This window comes from Pipistrellus kuhlii, unplaced genomic scaffold, assembly GCF_014108245.1.
Source record: "Pipistrellus kuhlii isolate mPipKuh1 unplaced genomic scaffold, mPipKuh1.p scaffold_m20_p_69, whole genome shotgun sequence".
NCBI classification, from domain to species: Eukaryota; Metazoa; Chordata; class Mammalia; order Chiroptera; family Vespertilionidae; genus Pipistrellus; species Pipistrellus kuhlii.
The window spans coordinates 185,429-205,403 of NW_023425572.1; the positions used below are offsets into that span (position 1 = coordinate 185,429).

General features: G+C 54.6%; 1 protein-coding gene across 1 annotated transcript in view; it reads left to right on the forward strand.

Annotated features, from left to right (window-relative positions):
- WWC3 (WWC family member 3) overlaps nucleotides 1-19,975 on the forward strand; it is a 104,228-nt gene that overhangs the window by 48,297 nt on the left and 35,956 nt on the right. The window contains 2 exon segments of the mRNA XM_036420475.2: nucleotides 5,783-5,859; nucleotides 7,353-7,432. Of these exon segments, the coding sequence (XP_036276368.2) occupies nucleotides 5,783-5,859; nucleotides 7,353-7,432 (157 nt within the window).

Sequence of the window (19,975 nt, forward strand, 5' to 3'; positions counted from 1 at the left end):
GGGCAGCTTCCAGAGCGTGGGTTTTGGAACCCCTTGCCCTCCCATTGCTCCAGTGATCTGCGAATAAACACCGGTTGTAAGCTGACAAGTCATCCGACTGTTTGGCAACACTGCATGGGGCAAGTGGAAGGCAGAGCACCTTCCGCTTTCTGACTTTCTCATGGCCCACGGGAGGACTGTAAACTAAAGATATTGTAGCACCCGGTGTTGGTGTACATAAATGGTGGGATTTATCCCTAATGGCTGATTTATCCCTTCTGGCTGATCATAGGGGGAATGAGGCCATGATGGCGAACGGAAGAATGAACTAGAACAGCCATTTCCAGGATTGGAGCAGCAGGGGAAAGAGGAGGGGGGAGCGGGGGCAGCACATCTTGCCCACACTCTCACAGATGCCCCTGAGCGATGGGACTCACCTGAGCAAAACCCCATTCATTGGAGAGAAAAGATCCGGTAATATTGTACCATCTGGTAACTAAGAACGTCTAGGTCATTTTTGCCCCTGACCAAAGCAGATATAGGTGCTTTGCTGGAACAGAGATTTGAGCATGCGTGTCCCCATAAGGCTAAAAGAACCTGATTTGTGTGGACCGGTGAGCTAGCGGTTTGGTACCCAGTCCCAATACGTTTTCTGCAACTCCATTTTGTAGAGTTCTCTCCTACTGTCTTCATGCTAATATGTTCTATTTGCCTTCTTTTTAATGCTGAATACGTTCATTATTTCAGAAACTTTTTTTCCCTGGCGTTAACATTTTCATTCATTCTTCCTGAGAAACTCTGGCCTCCGGATGTGCTGAGATGGAGTATCTGGCCATTTGCAGGTCAACAAATTACGGATGGCCCGCAGGCTAAGTACTGTCCACTCAGGGGATTTGTTAATAAAGTTTTATTGGAACACAGCCACATCCATTCACTCACCTATCATCTAGAGCAGCTACGCGGGGAGAGTTGAGTTGAGACAGAGACTCTATGGCCCCCAAAGCCAGAAACACTCTGGCCCTTCGAAGGGGAAGTGCCGCAGTCCCAGGCTACCCCGGTGGCTCTCCACTCTGCCAGCTGCGCAGCCTCCCAGAGGCCTGTGAACGCTGCCCGCCTGGGTGCGGGTTTGGGTTGAGTTGGCCATGAGGGGGGCAGACAGTGTTTACTCCCCAAGTGGTTCTGAGCGCTGAGACCACTAGCCTCGATGGACTCTAGCAGCGGGAACATGGCTCTCCATGTTACCCTGGCTCCAGGAGCTCCCAGAAGCCTCCACCACGTCTCTTTGGGTGGCTGGGAAAGAGCCGCCTTATCTCTGTTGGGAAAGTGCTGATCCACCCTGAATTCCTGAGTTAGGTGGTGGTGAAGCTTGACCTTATCAGCCATCAGCGCTGCCAACATTCCTTCTGAAGCTCCAGGCCCTCCCACAGGACTATCTTCCCCGGTTCTCCGCTGAAGGGCTTCTCATCATCTGCTATCTAGATTAGGCCGCGGGCCAAAGTCCATCCATTTAGCCTTTTGTTTTCCCTCCCGAGCTTGTCGGAGCAGGCCGGAGAAAAATGGATCACACAGCGCTTTTCACAGGTATTAGCTGGCAAGAAGGCTGCGGCGGAGCACACATGTTTACTGAGAGATAATCCCCCGTCTGCCCTAGACGGGATTCCTCACTGCCATTTGGTGGCTGCTCGCTGCTTACTCCCGCGGGTCTCCAGTGGGCTGGAGGTTTTTGATCCCGTGCTTATGGTGCCTTTTAAAAAATGTGGTGCCCTCCTCTGTGGGCCTGGTTATCGCAGCGCCGGTAATTAGTACCTGTCAGCGTGGAGTCTGTCGGGACCTGCCTCCTTTCCTCCGGCTCCCCGGCTCCCCAAGCACCCCCTCCATCGGAGCCTGGAGGCGCACCTGGGCTGGAGGAGCTGTCTGTCCGAGGATGTCTTTGAAGAAGGGCTACTGGGCTTTGAAAGCATTCCATCCGCTTGGGGTGTGACCTCCTCTCACAGCGGGAGGAGGCCTGCGGGGAAGAGAGAGAGACAGACAGACGGACACACAGCTCCCCTTTCAGTACCCTGGGAAGGAAATGCACCATAAGGACTGCGCTCTGCAGCATTTTGAGTGTTAAAAACAAAGGTCTGGTCCGCTTATGGGCAATGGGCTCTGGGGAGCCGAAGGGCCATTATTCCCTCCTACGCTGGCAAAGCTAATCTGCTTAAGGGATGTTGGACAGCTGACCCGTAGCAGCCCAGGTTCCAGACACAAGCGCCTCTGTGACTTGATGGCATAATGCAGATCAAGTCACTGCAGACGCAGTCTTTAATCTCTAAAGTGGGGGGCATAATCATCATCGCTCATAAAGATTTTTATGAGAATAGATGAAATAAGTGTGAAAGGCACCCTATAATAGCAAGGTACAATCATTTACATTGTTGTGGTGCAACTCAACTAAGACCTGGTGATTATACCATCCAAAACAATGTGTAGACCTGAGTGGACTCCTTAAGCTATTTAATAGCTCTGCCCACTCAGCTCGTCAAGAGAGAAAAAAGCTTCAGAGGTGAAAGTCTGGTATTTATCGTAAAACCCGAGATTGCAGACATGTCTTAACAGAGGAAGGTAGCTCTCTTTCTAAATGATGTACAGCGCGTGCTGTTACAGATGGGGGCTGGAGCCCTGAGCTATTTCTTGGACTCCAGAAACAGATTCCATTAGACTTCCTGGCAGACATAAGGAACTGGGAATTTGTAGAAATTGAATTATATTCTTAAAAGCTACGCCAGCGTTTGCAACTCCCCTTAGCGTTTGAAGATAAGGTGTACTCACCGTCTTAGGCACCTGAGTGGACTTTTCCCTCATCCCTGCCTGGAATGTTATAATTTCAGAGGCTGTAGCAAAGGTAACATGAAGGGTATCAGTGTAAGTAACACCGTGTGTGCCATTCAGGTGGTCTCAGGCGCAGAGCACAGAAAAGACGCATGTCCATGGAGGACTACAAAGCAGTCCTCCATGTGGGTGGCTTCCCGTTGGTGGCTTCGGTGGCTCCAGGATGTCATGTTTGCTCAGGCCCTGCTCTGCTTCCAAGACCCAGTTTCCCCGGGTCTCCTGGGAGAGAGCGGCACCTGACAGTGGCAGGGAGCTGGGAGCTGGGAATGAGAGGGGGCCGGATGCCATGTATTTGTCCGATTGTCCCTGCTCCCCCTCCCAAGCGCACTTCAAGTTTTGTGGCCACGAGCTGCGAGCATGGGCACTGGGTGAACTTGGTTAACTTCCCTAGACTTGGGGGTGGGCTTGCTTCTCCCCCAGCGGGAGCGATCCGGGTGGCGCCTGTCGGCACGCTGTCCCTCACACGAGGGTGACAAGCTGACACGGGAAAGTGAGGAGTCAGCAAGGCCTCGGCCCGTGTGCATGTTCTCCGGGTCCCAGCGGGAGCCCCTTCAGCCAGGTCTGAGAAACAGGTCCCAGAAGCCGAACTGGGAGATGTCAGAGGAATGATTCATCGCTGATCCGCAGTGAAACCAGAGCCAGACAAGATAGAAGCTGCAGGATTTGGAAATAGACATTCTTCGTCTGAGAGAGAATTCCATTTTTAAAACATTTTACTCCACGTCTGGAGAGATTACAATTGGAAATATAAGAACATAAAATTGGCAAACACTTTGCTCCTGCTGATATTTATTTCCAGTGGATTCCAGTGGTTCAGCGTTCAGACTGACAGGGGCTTACATAGGAGGTTTGCCATAGAACTGTTGTTTTTATTTTAAAAAATACATATAAATTTTATTGATTTCAGAGAGGAAGGGAGAGAGAGAGAGAGAAACATCAGTGATGAGAGAGAATCATGGATCGGCAGCCTCCTACACGCCCCACATTGGCATGAGCCCTGACTCAGAATCTAACCGTGACCTCCTGGTTCATAGGTTGACGCGCAACCACTGAGCCACACCGGCTGGACAGAACTGTGTGTGGGGGGTGTTTTTAAAGGAGATATCAGCTGTTCAAATTCACTTTGAGTATTGTTGGGGCTAAATAACCTTGCTGTGGAAGCCACTTGGTCTTGAGCCATCCTTCCCAGTAGAAAGTCAGGACATGGTTTTGAACTAGTTTCTAGATGTGCGCTCCCAGTGATCTCAATGACAGCCTTCGGACCCCAGGTGGAAGGAGTGGCAGAAGGGTCACCGCCTGCAGATGGGCCTTCTGAGCAGGTGACGGTAAAGAGAATCACCCAAGGCAGATGACTCCCAGCACCCTGACCCTGCCAGGTGCCCCTCTCCCCCAGGAGACCCGGGGAAACTGGGTCTTGGAAGCAGAGCAGGGCCTGAGCAAACATGACACCTCGGAGCCACCGGAGCCACCAACTGGAAGCCATGCTCAGGGAGAGCTAGAAACCAAGTCACTGCACCCCTAAAGCTGACAGCTTCAGAGGCCTCAGAGCAAGGACACGGAAGCACGAGGAACCAGCCGTGCACAGGGCGCCAACGTGGGCAGCGCCGCTGGCTGCTCATGCGCAGGAAACGCTCGATGCTCGCTGCGCACCACGCACGGGTGACCACACCGCGCACAGTGACCAGCTCTGCGAGCCTCGCTCCCCCCAGGGACCAGCTGCTTGTAGTGACGCCTGTCTGTAGCCGGAGGTTAGAGCATGTGTCCTGCTCCGTTTAAGAACCCATGTCCCACCCTGGCCGGTGTGGCTCAGTGGATAGAGCGTCGGCCTGCGGACTGAAGGGTCCCGGGTTCGATTCTGGTCAAGGGCATGTACATTGATTGTGGGCACATCCCCAGTGTACAAAAAAACATTTTGTTGCAGGAGGCAGCTGATGGATGTTTCCCTCTCATCAATGTTTCTAGTTCTCTATCCCTCTCCATTCCTCTCTGTAAAAAATCAATAAAAGATATTAAAAAACAAAAAAAAAGAACCCATGTCCCTGCGATACGCTTTAGCCAGACAGCCATCAGCAATGGGCTGCTGGAATACGGGGGAAAAGGGGGCTGGAGGCTTCTCTGGAGTTCTGCGTAGCAGGCAGCCTGGAAGCGCAGCTTTCCCTCAGCCTGGCTGGCGGTGCAGGCGCAGAGCTAGGAGCTGCCTTTCTCATTTTCTAGGTCTTGAGTGCATGCTTTCTCTCTTACGTCAACAATTGTTCATCTGGGGGCTGCAGAGAGGACAAAAATGAAAAGAACATCTTTTGTACTGAAAGAACCACAGTTGACTTTTTGGCTCTATCCTCCCCAAGCCTCCTGTGTGTGCACATTTTTATTTATTTATTTATTTATTTATTTATTTATTCATTTAAAAAAATATTTTTTATTGACTTCAGAGAGGAAGGGAGAGGGAGAGAGAGAGAAACATCAGTGATGAGAGAGAATCACTGATCCGCTGCCTCCTGCACGCCCCACACTGAGTATCGAGCCCGCAACCCTGGCCTGTGCCCTGATCCGGAACCGAACCTCGACCTCCTGGTTCCTAGGCCAACGCTCAACCACTGAGCCACACCGGCAAGGCCGTGTGGGCACTTTAAAGGAAAGTAAACATGGTTCCCAGCGTGTGTGCTATTTGCCAGGTAGAGCGGTTTTCCATAATCACACCTTCCCCTCCTGGCGCGCTCGTGGCGGCGGCGCAGCTGCTTTACCTGCGGCATCTGGTCTGTGCCGCGGGCCCCGCGCACATGCAGGCGGGAAAGTGAGGATTCTTCAGAAGCCAGTACCAACATGTGAGGCTGAGACCTCATCATTTAACGTGGAGAATCAGGAGTTCCTGTCTGTGTGCATTTCTTTATTTGAAAGGGTCCCTTATTAAATGCAATGTTTTCCTTCTGTTTAGCCTTCTCTGGATATTCAACGAATACAAAGTACGACCCACACCAGATTAAAGCAGAAATAGCCAGTCGCCGGGATAGGGTGAGTAACACGGTGCCCATATGTACTCCTACGCGCCATCGCGGATCATGGCTCATTTTCGGGTGGTCGGCGTGTCTGACACTCACATTTTACTAAGATTTTCCTTTCATGGGTTATTATTATATTTGCTTGTACTCTCCACTCTTTTCCAACAGGAGGGCCACTATTTCATTTTAAAACCGCAGCCCGTCTAACAAAAAGTCACCTGGCCCCTCCTCCCACCACTTCAGCCCCTCGTCTTGCTGGTCTGGCGAGGGCTCCGTTTCGTTGCATTTGCATCAGAACACGGGAGACACCTTGGAAATGAAGCCTCCTGAGGTGGTGTCTCAGAAACACCCCTGGGAGTTGGTGAACCGTGCGAGCCCCCCTCCCCCGTCCCAGCTTTAACGCAGGCCTGCAGCGGGGCCCAGAATCTGTTGAGTGAGCAGGTGAGGGGGGGAGACCGCGCTCGCAGCTGCAGGGCCTCCTCTCTGTGGCTCTGCGGAGCAAGGACCAGGGAAGGTGGGCACAGTGCTCCCCAGTTTGCTAACTGAGGACCAAGTCAGTACCGGTAGGAAGAAAGTCAGTGTGCTTCCCGTGGGCAGGAAGTGCTAGGACTGGGATGTGAGGAATGCAGTCCTTCCAGTGCGGCTATTTTATTTATTTTATTTTAATTATTTTAAAAATTATTTTTATTTATTTTTTGCAGAGAGGAAGAGAGAGGGAGAATTAGAAACATCGATAAGAGAGAATCATCGATCAGCTGCCTCTTGCACACCCCCTACTGGGGATGTGCCCGCAACCAAGATACATGCCCTTGACCGGAATTGAACCCTGGACCCTTCAGTCTGCAGGCCGACGCTCTATCCACTGAGCCAATCTGGTTTTGGCATTTTATTTTATTTTATTTTATTTTATCCTCACCCGAGGATATTTTTCCCATTGAGTTTTAGAGAGTGGAAGAGAGAGAAAGACAGAGAGAAATACCGATGTGAGAGAAACACATCGATTGGCTGCCTTCTGCATGAGCCCTGACCAGGGTCCAGGCCAGGGAGGACCGTGCAATTGAGGTACATGCCCTTGACGGGAATTGAACCCGGGACCTTTGGGTTCACAGGCTGATACTCTATCCACTGAACCAAACCGGCAAGGGCTATTTTATTTTTAAATGAAAAAATATTTTTAGTGATTTCAGAGAGGAAGGGAGAGGGAGAGAGAGAAACACCAATGACGAGAGAGAAACATTGATCGGCTGCCTCCCGTACACCCTACCTACACTAGGGATTGAGCCCGCAGCCAGGCATGTGCCCTGAGAGGGAATCGAGCCGTGACCTCCTGGTTCATAGGTTGATGCTCAACCACTGAGCCACCCAGCATGCATGTGAATGGAAGCTCATGGAGAGAGTAGATGAGCCCATGAATGGCAAACTAAGCAGAAATTTCAATGACAGTGATAACAACTGTAGAAATCCTTTTTCACAGCAAGTTTTGCAAAAACTGTTCTTTATCTTTAGCTTTCCAGATTGAAGCGAGAGCTGGCGCAGATGAAGCAGGAGCTGCAGTACAAAGAGAAGGGGGTGGAGACCCTGCAAGAGTGAGTTGCCCGCGGTGAAGGGCCGGAGCCCGGGTTTCCTTTCGTGCTGACCTCTCGGTGCCTGGGCATGAGTCCGAGAGCTTCCGGGGCGCCTGCTTCTAGGACTGTGTTTACGCTCATTACTTCCCGACCCCGAGCATAAGAGTGTCTGCCTTATAGACACTCTGTTCCTTTAAGGGGAACTCTTTGGAAACCAGACCTTTGTTTTATATTTGTCCACATTCTCCGAGACTCACATGGCCGTTTAAATTGGAATTCCAATTTTGTCAGTTTCTATTTCTCCATTGTTTTTATTCGAAAAGTTCAAATTCAATTGACATAGAATAATTCATCCCCAGCCCCAGTAGCCACATCCGAAATGCTCAGCAGTCACATGTGGCGAGTGTAGATCTCCCCACCTCGGCGCTGAGACTTTGGCCGAAGAGCTCTCTGTGGCGGGCGGTCCTGCGGACCAGAGGATGCTCAGCAGCATCCCTGGCCTTGGTCCCGCCCACTTGTTGCAGCCAACAACGCCTCCACGCTTGGCCACGTGTTCCCCGGAGGCCCGTTTGCCCCCAGCGGAGAACCACCGGGCTGGTGGCCATGGCCTTGGCCAGCACAGCGGATAGAATATTTCCATCGTCACAGACCATGCTATTGGGCGGTCTGGTCTGTAGGTCTTCCTCGTGTTGGCATCTTCACGATGAAAACTTCATCCCCCCCTAAGAGTCTGGGGATGAGTTTCTGACTTGTGAGCTGTGTGGAGTCAGCACATGGAATGAACCAAAGTTATTTCCTAAACGGGGCTATTGCTGGTCTGGAAGGATTGGTTTTCTTAAGAAAGGGTATGCTTGTTGGTCAAGAGTCATTCTCTCTTGCTCCAGAGCCTGGCTCCGCTTGCTGCACGTGGGCATGTGCTTTGTGCCTGCTGTGCCTGCTGTTCTCACTGTCCCTGGGGATTGTTTTAGCCAGCTTGGCTGCTGCCACGAAACACCGCGGACGGGGCGGCTTAAGCAGCAGACATTGCCCTCGCACAGTGCTGGAGGCTGGAAGTCCAAGAGCAATGGAGCGGGCCAGTTCGGTACCTGGTGAGGACCTGCTTCTCGCTGTGTCTTCACGTGGCGGGGGTTCCGAGGGAGCGCTGGGCTCTGGTGTGTCTTCCTTTTCCTATAAGGACCCTGACCCCATAGGAGGCTCCACCTCTCCCCACCTCATCTCAGGCTGATCACCACACACAGGCCCCATCTCCAAATACCATCCCCGGGCGTGGGGTGGGGGGAAGATCACACGATTCAGTCCACAGCAACGCTCATCAGGCTGCGCCAGCACACAGTCAGCCTTCAGCAGACGGCAGGAAGCGGCTGGCACTGTTCTCAGGGAGTGGCAGATGCAGCGACGGTGGCACGTGTGACGGCAGTCTTGCCCTTTATGGAGGCACTGGGGAGTGTGAGCGTTTGACGATGGCACTCTCTCAACTTCACGTGCAGGGCGCTTAGCCGGCATGCCAGCCCCGGGCTCAGCGCTAGCTGGAGCTCCGCTGTTGAAGCAGCCGGATCGGTTTGGTGGGTTCATTTGACCATTTCTTGATTAAAGCCGCGTGCTCGGCACCGGGGAGACACAGCGGCAAGGTGAGCGGGGTCCTGCCCAGAGGGCTTGCTTTATGTGGCTCTCCTACCCTCCCTGCCCCTGCAGGCCCCTCCAGGCGGTGGATTTTGGTGCTGCTTGGCGTGAGCTGAGTCTTACCCTTTGGCCAGCCCTTGCTTTCTGCACCATCACCCGGCAGTGTGTGTTGTGTGTGTATGTGTGTGTGTGCGCGCGCGCTTATCCTCCAGCGATTTGGCCCTCAGTGGGGCTTCCTTTAATTAGCCCTCGTCCCTCAGCTTCTACAAAAGTTGTTCTTAAGCCAATCAGGCTGCTTTGCAGTCTGGGCCACTGGCTTTGCTGCTCATTTCCTGCATTCGCAGCCTTGTTCCCGCACACAGCGAGCTCCGCGATGTTCCCCGCACATCCCAGCGCCTCCAGAGCACAGACGCCTGCGAGGTGCTTCTGTGCGTGGTGCCTGCGCCCTTCTGGTCACGTCTGCTAAGGGGCTGGGTAATAAATAGCAGAGGCCTGCATGGTTGCTCACTGGCTAGAGCAGTGGTCGGCAAATTGCGGACCGAGAGCCACATGCGGCTCTTTGGCCCCTGGAGTGTGGCTCTTCCACAAAATTCCACGGCCTGGGCGAGTCTGTGTTGAAGAAGTGGCGTTACAAGAGGTTTAAGTTTAAAAATGTGGCTCTCTAGAGAAATGTCAATCATTGTCCTGTTGATATTTGTCTCTGCTGACTAATGAGTTTGCTGACCACTGGGTAGAGCAGTGGCCTGCGCACCGAATGGCCGCGGGTTTGAGTCCCAGTCAGGGGCAAGTAGTACCTCGGTTGCAGGTTTGATCCCCAGCCCCAGTCAGGGTGGGTGCCAGAGGCAACCAGTCAATGTTTCTCTCTCACATCAGTGCTGCTCTCTTTCCCTTTCCCTCCTCCTTCCCGTCTACTCTCTCTAAAAATCAATGGAAAAATTCTCTTCAGGTGAGGATTTTTTAAAATGAGGAGGGGGCCGGATAAGAAATGAGCAGAGCCCCGGCCGGTTTAGCTCAGCAGTTAGAGTGCTGGCCGGGGACTGAAGGGTCATGGGTTCAATTCCTGGTCAAGGGCACAGACCTGGCTTGTAGGTTCACTCCTCTGCCCCCAGGCACGTGCGGGAGGCAGCCAGTCGATGTGTCTCTCTTACATTGATAGTCTCTCTCTCTCCCTCCCTCCCTCCGCCCTCCCTCTCTTCTCCTCTCTAAAGATCATTGGAAAAAGTACCCTCCGGCGGTGATTACAAAAATAAAAATGCAGGAGAAGTTAGCAGAGAAATAAATGCGCTCCGTGGGGCCTCAGAGGTTGCCAGGACTGACCTGGCGGATTGAGGCTGCTTTCCTGCCGCCATTGGGCCGCCCTGCTGCTCTCTCACCACCAGGGAGACTCCCGCTTCACTCACGGTGTCCCTGGGTCCTCCAGCTTCTCCGCTGGGCCCTGTGCGGCTGTGGGGGGCACAGGCCCCCTGAGCTCAGAAGGGAGTCCGTCGGCACCTTCCCTGCCGGCTCTCCTCCCACAGCCGGATGGCCAGGCCTGTGCCTTTGCCTGGTCGCCATCCCTCTGGGCGCCTCCATTCCCTTATTTGAAGACAAAGCCTATATTCCCACCTCAGCTTCAGAGCGAAGACTCTAGAACACCGATTTCAGCCGGTGTGCCGCAGGGTTCCTCAATCATGCAGTCCTTGGCCAGGGACACCCAGTCTCCCCCTGAGGCCGTCACATAAGAAATGGCCACAGCAACACGACCATGGCCGCCCAGTGTGACTGAGTCACAGCGATGCCTGTCTCTCTGTCAGACCCACAAAGGCGCACTGCGTTTTGGTGTGCCATAGAGTTTCAGTGACCACTTTCTGTGCCATGCGACGGAAAGGTTGAAAATCGCTGCTCTGGAAAGTAGCAAGGGCCAGGCTTAGTGACGAGGGCCTCCCCTCGGCATTGCTGGGAAGCCGCCTCAGCACTTGTGCCGGCGCTTTAAGACCAGGAAAAGGCAGCCCCCTCTCCCTGGGATCCTGGGACAGGAAGCGGGTGGGGGGGTGTAACTTTACACCTGCAGGCAGCTCTGCACGGAGTGAGCAGTGCACTGTGGCTCTGCCTTTCCTTTCTCCTCTTCTGCTCTCTGGGTGGGACCCCATATTTGGGAGCAGCCATGCACACAGGCCCCTGGCTATGCAGGGGACAGTCCTCACTCCCCGCCAGAGCCTGGCGGAGGCCGAGGGGGCGCGGGGGAAACGTTCTGGACCTGGCCTCGGTCCTGGGACACCCAACCCAGCTGTGCGGACGGAGCTGCCCTCCAGGCAGCGTGGACCGGAGTTGCGATGTCACTGTGCATGTCTTCCCTCCTCTGTGACCGCGCAGGGAGGCGAGGAAACGTGGGCGCAGGCCTCGCTTAGCATCCTGAGCGCTACACGCCATCCGATCCCTTCCTGTGCAGCACAGGCTGCCCAGACCGAGGCGCCCGTTATGTCCTGGTGCTGAGCATGGCTCACGTTTGGATCGAGGCCTGAGCCCGGGATGTTCACTGAGGGATTCTGGAGGCCTTCGGCAGGCATCGCTAAGGCGCTCAGCACAGCCCAGCGGCAGACGTGAGCGCCGGCACGGAGCCCACGCGCTGCGGTCCGCAGTGGGGCTTCTCGGAGACGAGTGCCAGCCCCGACTTGAGGCGGGAAGCCCGGGTTTTCCTCCCAGAAAGGGGTGTGCTGCCCCGCTTCCCAGAATACCCATGTATTCTTTTCCAGAGCGCCTCGCCGGGAGCTTGGCCGCGCGGAACGCTTGCAGCGCGGCTTGTTTATCTTGGTGCGCTTTCCTGGCTCTCGAGAAAATCCATCATTACGCTCGGGTCCAAGGGAGGAAAAAAGAACCTTTTGTATTTTTTTTTTTTTTTTTGAGTCTGTGTATGTTGTTAATTTTTGTAGATGGGAGCTGGCCATGAACGCAGTCTCTGGGTTATTGATAGAATGTGTGTGTGTGTGTGTGTGTGTGTGTGTGTGTGTGTGTAATATATATAAACTTTTAATGATGGAAAATGTCAAACACATACAAAAGGAGAGAGAAAACAGTGTAATGGACCCCTCCCGCACCCCTCGGCCCACTTCACCGGCCAACACAACGGCCTCCGTGTTTGGTCGCATACGCCTCATCCCCAAACTCCTCCCTCCTTATTGCACAGCTCCCAGAATCACATAATCCATCACTGTCCTTCCACAACGTGCGGGCTCCTTTGGAAACATAAGCGTAACGCCTGTCCCCCACTGAATAGTAACCTCTTAATACTGTCTCTTCTCCCCGAGTTTGCCCACTTCTCCGTTTACGGGGGTCCATGTTCAGGCGAGGCCCACACAGTGCGCTTGGCTGGTGTGTCTGACTCTGCCCCCTCCTGTGGTTTTCCTTCTCACAACCTTGTGGAAGAAGCTATTTGCTTTTCCATCGACTTTCCCTGACGGTGGATTTGGCTGCCGGACTGCGCATGTGTCATGTAACATGCTGTATGTGCAGACTGCTGTCGTTAGCATGAGGGGCTTCATCTGATTAAGTTCCGTTTCTTTTTCTGCCCTTTTTGGGGGTACGTATGTTTGTAGGTGGTGGTGTTACTTCCATGAGGAGGTGCATACTCTCCAGCTGCCTGTCTGTCTGTCTCTTTTTGTTCATCCTCACCCGAGGATTTTCCCCCATTGATGTCTAGAGAGAGCAGAAGGGAGGTAGGAAGGGGAGAGTGAAAAAACAAACAAAACATCAACGTGAAAGAGACACATAGTTGGTTGCCTCCTGCATGGGCCCCCACTGTAGCTGGGGCACCTGCAACTGAGGTACGTGCCCTTGACCGAGAAACGAACCTGTGCCCTTGACCGAGGAGAATCAAACCTGTGCCCTTGACCGAGAATCGAACCTGCGACCCTCCGGTCCCCTGGGCCGACACTAACCACTGAGCAACTGGCCAGGGTGTGGCGGAATGTCATTGTGGTGTGAAGATGATTGGTGGGCTCTGGCGTTGTCTGCCTGGTACATCAGCTTTCCCCAATGCTGTGCACACGCAGATACGAAAGGTGTCAGCCTAAGTTCCCGAAACTGGGTGTGCTGGTCAGAGGGCAGCCGCACCAGGGGTCCTTTTAGAAATCCCCGTCCCCCCTCTAAGGGGCGCCCCATCTGCCTTCCCAGCACCGACAGGCGAGCGCTCCAGCTCCCAGGGCTCTGCCAGCAGAAGGTGCTGCCACGCTTTTGCGTTCGTGCCAGCCTCGCAGGTGAGATAGCATATCGCTGATGTAGAGATGGCTGTCATTGGCATTTCTCTCACAGCCCTCGTGGCCTGGCCCCGTAGAAGTGTCTTCAGAAAAGGGCTGCGATGTTTGTGATGAACAGAGTCATCGGCAGCATTGGCGGGGGCGGGCTCTGCGCGGTCTGGAGGAGCCATCTCAGCGCCTCCCCCGCTCCCGGCCAGGGCAGGGCAGGGCCAGTCCGGGTGCAGCTCCCAGAGGGTGATGCGCAAGAGCGTGCGAGTGCCAGCGGGCGTGGGGAGCTCCCCTCGGTTACGCTCGATCTCCCGCAGATCTGGAATGCGCCTAGTGCTGGGTTCCCATCTGTCCCGCAGCCAGGAACTCCTTAGCATTGCTTCACCCCGGCTTTCCCACGCCGTGGCCCATTGAGGCTGTTTCCCGCCACGGCACCTGCGATGTCCCTGTGTGCTGGCCCGGGGGCCCGGGACGCTCTGGGAGGGGGGGCACTGTCCCCACTGCCCACTTGCCATCTGCCTTCTGTGGGTGCTGTTCCCAGGCCTGGCACCCCTCCGTTCTCACAGCTTCCGCTGTGACCTGCGGTCGAGCCTGCCAGGGCCCCCCATTCTCACACTCCGGCACAGGGATTCTGTGCAAACGTTTCTCTGCCCGTGACCCCAGCGCTTCCTCTCTCTCACTTAGAATGCAGTCTAGCCCTGTGGTCGGCAAACTGATTCCCGCACGCCTGTTCCTTCCCTCCGTAGTTCTCTGGGCAAATGGCATCTCAGCAAGACCCTGGCTTGCCCACTGGACCTAAAAGGACCCTCCCCGTTCCACTCTTTCCCCAGCCCAGCTCTGTTCTTGAAACATGGGTCGCTGTCTGACAGAGATGTGTTTTTGTGTTGACTGCCTCTTTGACCAACACTCACCTACTTGCTGTTGGGAATGCAAAATGGTGTGACCCCCCAGAGAGGGGAATGGCAATATCTGAAAACAGCACCAATGCGCTGGGCCCGCGTGGCTCAGGGGTTGAGCATCGACTTATGAACCTGGAGGTCAGGGTTCGATTCCCGGTCAGGGCACATACCCAGGTTGCAGGCTCGATCCCTAGTAGGGGTTGTGCAGGGGGCAGCCAATCAGTGATTCTCATTAACCATTGATGTTTCTCTCTCTCTCTCTCCCTCTCCCTTCCTCTCTGAAATCAATAAACTATATTTCAAAAAATTATGAAAATATAAAAATAAAAATACCACCAATGTACTTACGCTTTGACTCAGCAAAGCCATTTCCGGGAACTTACACTGAAATCTTTCGTATCTACGTTTGCGCATTAGGTCAGAAGCTATAGGGTGACAGGCTGCAGCCCTGGTCCCTGCTGAGCCTCAGGACCCAGACAGCTCCAGGCGCAGGGCTGATGTGCCTGCGCCTGCCCCCTACCCCCCAGCAGTCCCAGAAGCCACTTCATTCTGGGCCGCTGGGGCCTCGGGGTGAGGGCCTGGGCGAGGAGCTGGTGAGGTCTCTGTAAATGGCTACTCACCTTCTTATTAACCGCCCTCCGGCATTTCCGGCTCTGTTACAGGCCGTGTTGTAAGAAACCCCGTTCCTCGTTACTGCTGTTCAAGCCACAGAAAAGGGCCGTAAACGAAATGTTCCGCATAACCCGTTTCCACGAGGCGCTGTCTCAGCCAGGTGCCTTTCCTCCAGCCCGTTAACTGCCTGGCGAGCTCCTTCCCTCGCGGGGTGGTAGGAGAGAAGCTAAACCCGTGTCCCCCTAACCCAGGGTCCCCTCATCCTAGGGTCCCCGCTCTCTTCTGGGCGCTCCGTGCTGGAACGAGGCGGCGTGAGATGTTGGGATGAGCGTTTTCTGTCCGAGGGGATGTGGTGCTTTCAGAGGAGGTGAGATCGCTTGCAGTTACGTGGCACAGACCCACCATCGCCCATTAACACGGCACAGAAGGCATAGGCGTGCGAAAGGCCGCACTGCTCAGATAACAGCAAACACAGCCGGGGAACAAAGGCCGCATTGTTCGCGGACAGGTCTGGCTCCACACGGCCCGTGTTGATAGAAAGCCGCCGGAAGCCCTGGGAGGCGCGCAGGCCCCCTGCCAGCGCCTCGATGTAAAAGGTGGACCGTAACAACACTCCTCATTCTTCGGGCTTGTAATGTGCGGCATTAACAGGGAATATCTTCCGAGGCCTGGCAGCCCGCTCTCAGGACGTGGGCTTAAGGAGCCGTTTGGTTTCACTGCTGCCAGCGCAGGCCTCTCTCCCGACATGTGAAAAGGAGCAACAAGCATGGAGACGTGAGGGCAGCGGGAGGGGGGTGATAACCATCTCAGAACTGCCTGCTCGATGTTACTGGGGTCACCCTCTGGGGCTACGCCTTCTCCCCTCCTCTCAGCATTGCTCTCAGGAGCAGACGGGGAGCCCCAGTTCCATTTGGGACATGGGACTGGCTGTGTGGGTGGCCTTCAGGTGTGACACTGCGCGTTTGCAGGCCTTGCCTCGGAGCGTGTTGCTAGGCTGGTGCGAGGGGCCTCAGCATGGAGCTCTCTGTGCCTCTTACAGGCTGTGTGACCTTGAGCAAGTCACTTAACCTCCCCGAAGCTGCTACAAAGTGCTGAGGTGAAAAGGGAAGACTGTGGATTCTGGCTACTGTCTTTTGTGTCCCCGCCTCCCCCACGCTTTATCTTAGTCTGTTCGGGCGGCTGTTATAACAAAGTACCACGGACTGGGGGGCTCATAACCAACAGAATTGATTTCCCCTCATTCCGGAGGCTGCAAGTCTAAGATCAGGGCGCCCTCATGGGCAGGTGCTGTGTCCTGTGAGAGCCGCTTTCCACCTTCCAGCTGTGTCCTCACATGGCGGAAAGGCAGGGGAGCTCCCGAGGGTCTCTCTTATGAAGACGCTGACCCCATTCAGAAGAATGTCTCCCTCATGATCACCCCCAGAGGCCCTACCCCCTAATACCTCACCCTGGGCGTTGGGATTTCAGCAAGTGAATTTTGGGGCGGGGTGTGGGGGGACATGACATTCAGAGCAGCGCACACTGCTTAATAACTTATGTCCTTTAGTGCCGCCTTTTAAGTGTGTGTGTGTGTGTGTGTGTGTGTGTGTGTGTCTGTTTTGTTTTTATTGATCTCAGAGAGCACATGTGTCAAACACAAGGCCCGCGGGCCAAATCCGTCCCGCCAGGCCTTGCAATGTGGCCCGCACCGCGCTGTCATCACTGCACTCCGCTGCGTTTCCATCACAATGACAGTTTATGACTGTTCAGTAAACCATTCGGCCCGCAATTTAGGCTGGATTTTAGATTTTGGCCCCTTCTCTGATTGAGTTCGACACCCCTATCAGAGAGGAAGAGAGAGGCAGAGAGAGCTAGAAACACCAATGGTGAGAGAGAATCATTGATTGGCTGCCTCCTGCACGCCCCCTCCTGGGGATTGAGCCTGTAACCCGGGCCTGTGTCCTGACTGGGAATCGAACCCTGACCTCCTGGCTCATAGGTTGATGCTCAACCACTTCGCCTTGGTGGCCGGGTAGTGCCACCTTCTGTTGAGCAGTTATCAGTGTGCTGTCATTTTATTTGACATGTATAAGCAACTGTCTTGGACTCTTAATGAAAATTTTACAAAGAGAAAGACAGTTCTTTGGCAGTCCCAGATGTTATGATTTTCTTTATGGAATGGACTATATTGTTATTTTAGAAAATATTGAATCATTGAGCCCGTTATTTGATTTCAACCAGAGTTCTAGGGGATTGGAAAGGGAGAACATTCCCCAGCGAACCTCGCAGACCTGGAGGGAGCTCCCCCGGCCTCGGAGGCGGGGATGGGAGCGGAGCCCCTCGGGAGGCGGGGCGGCCTGAGCTCCGTGGAGCATGTCTCGCCCATGCGTGAGCCTGTGGACCTCCTGGGCCGCTCCGAGTAGGGTCCGCCTGTGGCTTCGGGGGCAGGGGCGTCCAATGCAGACTTGAGAACTGGGAGATGGGGGCTGGAACCCCGGCTCTGCCACATCTTAGCGTGTCATCATGGGCCATTTAGGTGCTCTCTCTGAGCCTCCATTTTCTCATTAGGAAATCTGAGGTGCGGCTTGCTTTGTAAAGCCATGGAGGGGTTAAAGGAGGTGACACCCGGGAAGCCCACAGCAAGGCCCTAATACCTAGCGGATTCTTGATCCACTGAACTATTTCCATAGCCCAGTGGTCGGCAAACTCATTAGTCAGCAAAACCAAATATCAACAGCACAACGATTGACATTTCTTTGGAGAGCCACATTTTTTAAACTTAAACTTCTTCTAACGCCACTTCTTCAACATAGACTCGCCCAGGCCGTGGTATTTTGTGGAAGAGCCACACTTAAGGGGTCAAAGAGCCGCATGTAGCTCACGAGCTGTGATTTGCCGACCACGGCCATATACTATTGCCATAATCATATAATTTAAATAATGTATGCTATTATGCTGTTTATATAAGGTTATACGTACTTACATGATACATAATCTTTTATTATGTAAGGATATGTTCTGCAATAATAGAACTCTTTTGAAATGGCAGTATTTCACAGGTTCCTAGAACATTGAGATCATATTCTCTACTAGCTTGCCCACTTTTAAAAAATACACATATTTTTATTGATTTTAGAAGAGAGAGGGAGTCAGAAACATCAACAATGAGAGGGAATCATGGATCGGCTGCCTCCTGCACGCCCCCCACTGGGGATCGAGCCCGCCACCCAGGCATGCGCCCTGACCGGAATTAAACCTGGGACCCTTCAGTCCACAGGCCGATGCTCTGTCCACTGAGCCAGATGAGCTAGGGCGCTTGCCCACTTTGTAACAGGGGCCTCTCTTTCCCTTTCCTGCCCCCCAGACATCGCCTTCCGTAGCAGCAGAGTAGCTGAGCCCGGAAGGGGGGAGGTGCTGCCGAGGCAGGGCTGAGGGTCCCGGGCCCTCGCAGGCTCCCCCTCCAGCTCCCCCTCCAGCTCCTCCTGCTCACCACGTGGGGACACGCTCGGAATTGATTGAAAACAGCTGCTCGGGGCCAGGCTTCATTCTTCCTCAAGGTCTCAGAGCGCTTGGGTAGAGCTAAGGCCAGAGCCCACGCCTATGGCCTTGAAGTTGAACTTCTAGGCACCGTGCGGGTCTGGCGGTGGGGTGAAGGGCAGGCCTGTGACCCCTCTCCCTAATGGGAACTGCAGCCGCTCGCAGCGGAGAACCTGGTGCCGTGGGGCCTGCCGGCTCCATCCCTGGTTTCCTGCTGGCTGCGCCCGGCTCTGCAGCCGCCCAGGCCAGAGGGAACCACACACGTTACCAGCTGGCTGACCGGCTCAGCGTCTCCCTGCGGCCGGCCCGTGCTGGGTGTCTGAGACTGTGTGACTGGCGTTGATTTTTCCAGCAGTTGAAACAGTTTTGTTTAAGGCGGTTGAGCTTTCATTTCTCTGTCCGGGTGTCAGTGTCGGGGCGATCCATTTGCTGTCTTCGCTGTGGAGGGGTCGGCAGACCTGCTTCCCAGGGGCTGTGGCCGTTGCCTTGCGGAGAAGTCAGACTTCTCTGGCCTTGGGGCTTTTTTTGTCTGGAAATGCTGTAACCCCCTTCTCCAGACTCCCTCAGCCTCTGTGGGCTGTGGTTTGTGACATCAATGAGCCGCATTGGGAAGCCTTTGATCAGAAGATGAATACAAGGAGACATTATTATGTAAATGAGTCTAGATCTCCCCCCCCCCCCCCACCAGAAAAGTCAGGCCACTTCCTCGCAGATGTGAGATGGATGGCCTTTGCTGCTGTCTCGCCTCAGACTCCCGGCTCTCCATAGAATAGCTCAAGTGGAAAAACACATGGCCGGGCATGCTGGGGTTTGGGGGTGTCACCATTTAATGTGTGGGGTCCCCTGGTGCGCCTGCATCCGCTCCGCGTGGAGAGGCCTCGGAGCAGGCCCGGCGCGGGGTGATTTGTAACCGATGGCAGCCGCGCTGCTGCGAGCCCAGGGCTTCCAGGGGGAGGAAGCTTCCTGCTCCGCCATTTGTCCTTCTCCGGTTCCAAGGGCGCTGACAGCTCGGCTCAGCCCGGTGCCGAGTTCTGCCTGAGCCGTGACGCACGTGGCCAGGAATTTGTTAATGATAATAGAGCACCGGGCTGGTGAATTATTGACTCCTTCTCCCAGGAGTGGGAGACCCGCATCGTCCTCAGAGCAGGAATGACCACACAGACAAGCCCCGCCGGGCCTGGGTCCGGCGGCCCTTCCTCCCGTCTCCGCCCGAAGGGAGAAACATTGTAGTGTCCGCGAGACGCAGGAAGCGGAGGGTTACAGAGGCGAGGTGCCCAGGGCCCCACTGGGGAGCCGGAGTGTCGCTTCTCCTCCCCGAGGGCCATGTTAGGGAGTCTGGGTGGCCGTTGGGGTCCAGGTTTTCATGGACGTGGGGCAACCACTCAGAGCCAGACTGCGCGGTGGTGGGGCAGCACAGCTCCGGCCTTCCAGAGGAGCACACCCATTTCAGGTCCAAGCCTGGGGGCTCCTACCACTCGAGACTTTGGTGTGGAGGACGTGACAGAGGACGTGCCGCCAGCCTCATGCACTCGGGCGGGAGGGCGGCCAGAAGGCAGGAAGGGTGAGAAGGAAAGAAGGATGGAGAGAGGGAAGGGAAGGTGGGTGAGAAGGAAGGAAGGAAAGGAAGAAGGATGGATGGATGGATGAGAAGGAAAGAAGGATGGAGAGGAGGAAGGGAAGGTGGGTGAGAAGGAAGG